This window comes from Zootoca vivipara, chromosome 13 (genome assembly GCF_963506605.1).
Source record: "Zootoca vivipara chromosome 13, rZooViv1.1, whole genome shotgun sequence".
Classification (NCBI taxonomy): domain Eukaryota; kingdom Metazoa; phylum Chordata; class Lepidosauria; order Squamata; family Lacertidae; genus Zootoca; species Zootoca vivipara.
In genome coordinates this window covers 52,264,110-52,271,892 of record NC_083288.1, presented here as the reverse complement: position 1 = coordinate 52,271,892, position 7,783 = coordinate 52,264,110, and the positions used below count along the sequence as shown (strand labels likewise).

At 45.3% G+C, this 7,783-nt stretch overlaps 1 protein-coding gene across 1 annotated transcript in view; it reads right to left on the bottom strand.

The window, feature by feature from the left end:
* Window positions 1-251: 251 nt before the first annotated feature.
* ZCWPW1 (zinc finger CW-type and PWWP domain containing 1) overlaps window positions 252-7,783 on the bottom strand; it is a 28,162-nt gene continuing 20,630 nt past the window's right edge. The window contains exons 10-15 of the mRNA XM_060281396.1: window positions 7,422-7,505; window positions 5,667-5,742; window positions 5,467-5,564; window positions 4,615-4,678; window positions 1,592-1,842; window positions 252-1,494 (exon numbers count right to left, since the gene is read on the bottom strand). Of these exons, the coding sequence (XP_060137379.1) occupies window positions 1,090-1,494; window positions 1,592-1,842; window positions 4,615-4,678; window positions 5,467-5,564; window positions 5,667-5,742; window positions 7,422-7,505 (978 nt within the window). The 3' untranslated portion in view covers window positions 252-1,089. The remainder of the gene's footprint in view (window positions 1,495-1,591; window positions 1,843-4,614; window positions 4,679-5,466; window positions 5,565-5,666; window positions 5,743-7,421; window positions 7,506-7,783) is intronic.

The following is a 7,783-nucleotide window of genomic DNA, read 5'->3' as shown; positions in this document are numbered from 1 at the left end:
GAGAAAGCCACAGGTTCCCCAGCCCTGGTCTGCTGGCCGTGTGCCGTTGCACCTTGAATAAAACTTTAATAAGATCAGGCTGATGCTCAGAAGTTAAATACAAAGCTTTCTGATACAAACTTGTTAGTGCCTTTGTTGCACACAACAGCCTATCATTCCATAGTCTATGTTTGTGTGAATGAGTGACTTTAATTAGTCCTCCCAACTGGGGGTAGCTGTGTGTGTGTTGTACATTTTATCAGTCATAGAATCATAGAATCAGAGTTGGAAGAGACCACAAGGGCCATCCAGTCCAACCCCCTGCCAAGCAGGAAACACCATCAAAGCATTCGTGACATATGGCTGTCAAGCCTCTGTTTAAAGACCTCCAAAGGAGGAGACTCCACCACACTCCTTGGCAGCAAATTCCACTCCGTACAAGTGTGCAACCATGCTTCTAGCATTTATGATATCGGTAAAACAGGAGGACACTCGGTTAGATCCAAAACCAGATTTTAATAGAGCTTTGCTGAATTGTAATTAAAAACAATTAGGAAAAAAGTTGTACATCTTTAAACACAGACACAGACAAGATGTAAACTTCCAAATGGGTGGGAAACAACAACTAAATTTTGATTGCCATTTCACCTGGTTTCTCTTTTGCACTAAGTTCTAAACGAGTCAATCAGATTTATTAAAGGGTGAATTTACATTCCTTGTCTTGTTTATAGCTGTGATTCCAGTTGCCTGTTTAACCAAGGAACGGGAAAGGGGAATTTTCACAGCCCTGTTTAAAAACAAGCTGTCACAAACTTCCTAGGTGGATTAAACTCAAGATGGATTAAACTCAAGCTGCAAGAACCTTTTCCCCACATCCTCTGCTATGCTTCGTTGTCTACTTTCCATCAGTGCTCTCAAACTCACGACTATCTTTCGTAAGATCTAGCAGCCATCCCCAACCTGGTGCCCTCCAGATATTCTGTCTGGGGCTGATGGGAGTTGTAGTCCACAACACCTAGAAGGCACCAGGCTGGGTGGCAAAGGCTTATCTAGATGAATAAATTATCCACCCTTTACACTTGAGGTCAGGACACACCCCTTTCTGAAAGGCTACTCTTCAAACAAGACCAAGGAAAAGTCATCAGAAGAGTGATAATCCTTCTCCTCAGCAAAGACAGCCATCTCCTGGCTGCTGAAGGTTTCATCTTCTTCTTTCTCCTGGACCACGGCTTCACTTGACTCCTCAAGACCCACAACACCCCTGTTCAACATCAGTTCCGTTTCTGTCACTGGGGAGACATCAACCTTGCTCATACTGTATCTGTTGCTTGGATAACTGGAGAGCACTAAGGAAGGGCTGCTGCTGTCTCTGCAAGAGCTGAGCTGCTCAGCTTTGGCACTCTTAGCCAATGGCGCAGCGAATGAGCTCTTAGAACCTTGAGAAGAACACAAAAACCAGTGAAGATCTCCCCAAAGAGTTATCCTGCATGAGGAGAACAATATCCTCTCCCGTATCTAAGGCGTAGAACAACCCGTCTTGCCAGAGCAAAACAGCCCCTTCTACTGCCTTCCTTTGCTGGCTGCTAAATAGAATGTCAGACAACTATTGAACTAATAACAAAAAGGCTTCACAACTTGGGATTTCATTCCTAGTTGTGCTTCTAGGCTCACATAGCAGCAAACTTTTTAGGTTTCTCACGTACAGAGCAAGGAGCGCTTTCTTACCTTTTTGAGCATCCCAATGTGCCTTCGTTTGGACAGATCCTTTCGGCACAGCAGCAGCTTTGGGGACTGCAATCTCTTTCCTGCTCCTCTTTGACGAAAGTGAGGTACCTTCAGTTGATGGATTGCTTTTTTTTGCCCCTGTGTGAACAAGTTGTATATATGCTACTTTCCTTCTTCTTTTTGATGGATTTAAGGTTAACCCCCAGCCTGGGGCGCCTCCAGATATCTTTTTTTATTGAGTATGCATCATGCTTTGTGCTCATGATGTTATGGGGCGGTTACAAACCAGCAGACTTTCAATGCTGCTTGTGCCTGCAGAAGTTTCAGGGAGGTCACACTGCTTTGTTTGCAACTGGTGTATGCCCCATACCTTCCTGCTAAAATCCTGTAACTTTTCATAACATTTCAAGGTACCGGCAGGTATGTGCCCGACTACATGCCCTATGGAACTCTGCTTTTCAGGGCAGGTGAAAACAAGCTGTGTGGGCTTGATCAGGTGGGTCCAAGATGTAGTGAATGTTTCACTGTGCGAGGGAGAGGTGCCTGCCCCTTTAAAGGGGGTGACAGTGCTGCCACTACTAAAGAAGCTGGTTATAGACCCAATTAACAACTATCACTTGGTCACAAATGTCCCCTTTTGGGGGAAGGCAATAGAGAAGGTTGTGGCAGAACAACTGCAAACATTCCTGGATGAGACTGATCACCTAGATCAGGCATAGGCAACCTTGGCTCTCCAGATGTTTTGGAACTACAACTCCCATGATCCCTAGCTAACAGGGCCAGTGGTCAGGGATCATGGGAGTTGTAGTTCCAAAACATCTGGAGAGCCAAGGTTGCCTATGCCTGACCTAGATCTATCCCAGTCTGGGCTCAGACCTGGGTTCAGGACCGAATCAGCCTTGGTTCCCCTGATAGATGGCCTTTATAGCGAAAGGAACAGGGAGAGTGCAACTCTGCTCTTTCTGCTCGATCTCTCAGCAATTTTTGATACTATTGACCATGGTATCCTTCTGGGCTGACTCTGCGGGATGGGAACTGGTGGCACTGTGCCACAGTGCTTCTCTTCCTATCCTGCAGGATCATGTCCCAAGTAGAGACAATACTCTTTGGGGGCCCTGGTGCTTACCCTGTCAAGTCCCGCCCCCATGCTACACAACACCTATATGAAGCCACGGGGAGTAGTCATTAGGATGCATGGTGCAAGATGTCATCTGTATACTGATGACACTCTATTTCTCCATTACATCTGAGTCAGGAGACACTGTGCAAGCCCTGGACTGGTGCCTGGATGCAGTGGTGGACTGGATGTGGGCCAACAAGCTGACCTTGACACCTAGAAATATGGGGGCCTTGTGGGTGGGTGGCTCCTGTGTCCAGGGTAAAGGTCAACTGCCTGTTTTAGACAGGGTAGCACTCCCCCCCCCCCAAGGATCTGGTTCACAGCTTGGAGGTATTCCTGAATCCATCTTTGTGATTAGAGGCCCAAGTGACCTCTGTGGCTAGGAGTGCCTTCCACCAGTTTCTGTTGGTATGCCAGCTGCAACCACTCCTGGACTAGGACAGCCTGACCCCAGGAGTTCATGCACTGATAACCCCAAAAGCATGATTACTGCAACATGTTTTACATGCGGCTGCCCTTCTATATGGTCCAGAACAGCCTTTCTCCACCTTGGGTCCCCAGTTGTTGTTGGACTACAACTCCCACCATCCCCAGCTAGCAGTGGTCAGGGATGGTGGGAGTTGTAGTACAACATCTAGCGGCCCAAGGTTGAGAAAAGCTGGTCCAGAAGATGCAGCTAGCGCAGAACGTGGTGGCCAGACTGCTCACAGGAGCAGACTACTGGCAACATACCACTCTGCTGCTGAGCAGACCGCACTGGTTAGCAATCTGCCAGAGGGCTGGATTCAAGGTATTTGTGTTAATTCCCAAAGCCCTAAACAGTTTGAGCCTAAAGTACCCTAAGGACCACCTGGTTCCTTATGCTACACCTCAATCAAAGAGGTCTTCTGATGGGCACTTTTGGAGACCCCACATGCCCCTGAGGTTCTGGTGGCCTTTACCAGGGACTGAGCCCTGTGAAACTCCCTGCCCAGTGGAACACCTCGCTAGTAGAGGTTCATTAGGAGTCATCCCTGTTTGTTTTCAGATGTCTTCTAAAAATCGTATTACAGTGATACCTCGGTTTAAGAACAGTCCAGTTTAAGAACGATTTGGTTTACAAACTCCGCAAAACCGGAAATAGTGTCTTGGTTTGAGAACTTTATCTCGGTCTAAGAATGGAATCCGAACGGTGGAAGGGTACTGGCGGTGAGAGGCCTCATTAGGGAAAGTGCGCCTGTGTTTAAGAGCGGTTTTGGGTTAAGAACAGACTTCCGGAACAGATTAAGTTTGTAAACCCAGGTACCACTGTATTTAAATGGGCCTTTCAAACCTCAGATTCTTTGCCAACCAGCTTTTACTGATGTGCCTGACATTTTAAAATTGTTTTTACTGCAGTGTTGTGTTTTCAGGTTGTACTGTATCTCTCTCCTTTTTACAAAAGTGCAGTTTCTAAATATTTGCATACATAAATAATTAATAAACACAAATGTTCCAGGGTGCCTGTTGCCCTGTTTTTGTTTTACTGCAGCACAAAAGTTGCCCCTACAGATGGGAACAACATGGTAGCATTGGGGAAGTACAGCTGAACTATTAATAAAGCGGAAACTATAGTCTTGATTGCATCAATGACATGTTACAGAATACACCCTGCCCCACCTCCAAAACCCACACACCAGTTTGGAAGAGCCCCAAGTTGATCCTGCCAGTAGCCTACGCTAGCTTGCACTCATAGTTATGGCACATAGCTTAAAAGAGAAGAGAGGCCTGAGTTTGAGGTTGCTGAGGAGGGTGACTGGTCAAAACCTCACCTTTTATATTGATTTTCTTTTTGAAATCTCCATCAGATTTCATCACTGGTGTCTCAGGCAGAAGCTAGGAGAAAGATACTATTTGTTAATGTTAAAAGAGAGAACATGATGGACCTATTAAAACTTCCCTAGGCCAATAACATCTACCTTCCTCACAATGGACTGTTAGGAAAATATATAAAGGGGCCTTCTGCAGCAGCCACATTGTTAAAAGGGGGAGATGCCCAAACATTTCTAATAGTGAAATAATAATAATAATAATAATAATAATAATAATAATAATAATAATAATTTATTCATACCCCGCCCATCTGGCTGGGTTTCCCAGCCACTCTGGGTGGCTTCCAACAGAAAAATAAAATAAAATAAGCTATTAAACATTAAAAGCCCCCCTAAACAGGGCTGCCTTCAGAAGTCTTCTAAAAATCTGGTAGTTGTTTTTCTCTATGGCATCTGATGGGAGGGTGTTCAGGGCGGGCGCCACTACCAAGAAGGCCCTCTGCCTGGTTCCCTGCAACTTGGCTTCTCACAACGAGGGAACAGCCAGAAGGCCCTCGGCACTGGACCTCAGTGTCCGGGCAGAACAATGGGGGTGGAGATGTTCTTTCAGGTATACTGGACCGAGGCCCTACCACTCTCTGGAAACCATTTGGATCCATTAAGTGGCGGGGGCGGACCATCTGAATCAGTCCCACCTCCCTGCAGAGGGGAAGGGTTGTGGAGAAGTCCAGTTCTTTAGTTTCGCTTTTACTTAGTGTCAGATCACCAACATCCATAGAGGTAAACACCAGGTCCAAGGCATGTCCGCGGCTATGAGTTGGGGCAGACTTATTCTGCAAAGACTGAACCAACCTTTTCTTGGCTCTTGTTTGATGTTGATACATTTTTCTTCCCACCTCTTGGTTCTCGAATCCTCTTGGCAGGAGGCTTACAGGTAACGTGTACATGATCTACGATGCAAAAAGGAACAAAGAGTGCAGGGGGGGGGGTCCTGTCTTTCAGCTTGTCTGACAATATTCTGACTTCTGACCCCATCCTGCATATCAAGGTACCTTTCAAGTCTCTGTTGTTTTTAGGTGACTCTCTCCTGCTGAATCGGTTACAGAATCCGAATATCCTTATTCTCTCCTGGTGCGGTGAAAGAGAAAAGTAGGTGTTGTAGTACTGATATACTTCAATTAGTACCCAATTTCTAATTGGAGAGAAAGGCTGGGGCTCCCAGCTGCCATGTCTTTTGCCCTGGAGGTCAGTTGCCCCAGCTCCAAATGTATGGCAACTCAGAGCATAGGCTATCTCTGCATGGCCTCAGAAGCACTCTCTTCTTATGCCACAGATTCCAAACCTTGGCATTATAAACTAGCCCTGCTCAACTAGAAGCCCCAGTTGGCTTAAGCTAGGATTTTCTTCCCCACACATAATATATTCATGGCTAGGACCCAACCCAATGGATTCAAGTTACAAGAAAGGAGATTCCAACTAAACTTTAGGAAGAACTGCTTGACAGTGGAACAGACTCCCATGAGACTCTCCTTCCTTGGAGGTTTTGAAGCAGAGGTTGGATGGTCATCTGTCATGTATGATCTAGTTGAGATTCCTGCATTCCAGGGGGTTGGACTAGATGACCCTTGGGGTACCTTCCAACCATACAGTTCTATTATTCTATGCATCTGAGTGCACGGATTTCTTCCTTGCTATTGGATCTGGGTTGGATTGGGTTAAGAACATTCATGTAGATTAGTAATCCAGACCCAGGGCAAAACTATCAGCCCCTGATGTATAGTGGTCTTATCCACGGAGAAGGGATGCAAAACCAACAGTGGAGCTAGACAACTTCCTCATTTAACAGCAGCAGTTCACCTTGTGTGGCCGCACATTTTACACCACAGCAGATTTTAGGTGAGGAAAGAAAAGGCTCATAAGGGGATTCTAAAAGTTAAAACAAAACAAAAAAAATTGTGCAAGCAGTGGTATTGCGCTTCCTCCACTCATTCAAAATGGGATTCACAGAATACACCCACAGATAATGAATGGGGAGCTGTGCATTAGCACAAGGGCTTGCTAGGCTGCTATTCAGCTGCTGCAAGTTGCTAGTGATGATAGAAAATGAAATGAAATGAAATGACGAAAGGAAGTCCTCTCCCCTTGTTGTTCCCACACACAAACATTAGTCACAGGGAACATAAAATGACTAATTAAGGAGCAATGTATCAAGAATCCCACAACAGAAAGCAATGACGGGCCAAAGCTGGGAGCAGCTTCTTAATTTTTTTTTAATCAGTGGCTCTAAAGACCCACAATAACCTTTGCTACCCCACAGCACACAGGATGGTGCTGAAATCTGAGCGAGCTCCAGCTGCTCAATCACTCACTTGCCTCCAAGGTTCCCAATGGGCCCTGCTGCCTAGTAGGCAGAGTTTAGAGGGCAACAGCAGGGAAGATCAAGTATGATGGCAGGAAATGCATCCTTAAGAATCTCATGTTATTTCTATTTCTGATAAAAGACTAGAATGGGATTTTCCATTGCAAGAATGTTTTGTAAGTTGGTTTGATAGCTCTTCTTGGCTGTAAAGTGGGATATTCTAAATAAATCAATAAGATTTCCATTTCATTCCATACAAAAATTGCTACACAGATCATGTCTGAGAAAATACAGGAGAACACAGAAGATATTGGGCTCCAATGATCTGCCAATAACATCCTCTGGACTCTCTGCAAAAAGTGTGAAAGCAAAGGATGAAATTATTCCAGAGAGAAATCAACCTAGGTACATTGGGTGGGGTGGTTCAGGGAGCCTGCCTGTGTCACACCTGAATGCTTAATTGCTCTGCTTCGTTTGCCATCTTCACAGCAGCTTCAAAATCCCTCTTGTCACCTTTGTTCTTTAGCTTGGCCTCAAAAAGAAAATACAGAACATAGCTATGATTTAAGAAGTGAGGGAGAGGGAGAGACTGTGTGTGGATGCTGCTGCTTCTTTTTTAATTAAAGATTTTCTTGATTTACAGAAATATGTGCAATGTCTCTCATACCATTTTTACAAGTCAGTTTCATTTGTTGAGACATTGGGAAGAAAAGGGGGAAAGAGGTAGATGGGGGAAAGATGGGTGGGGGTGGGGAGACGATGTTTCTATTTTACTTAATGTATGTGGGGGTTTTGTCAACGTTGCTTGTG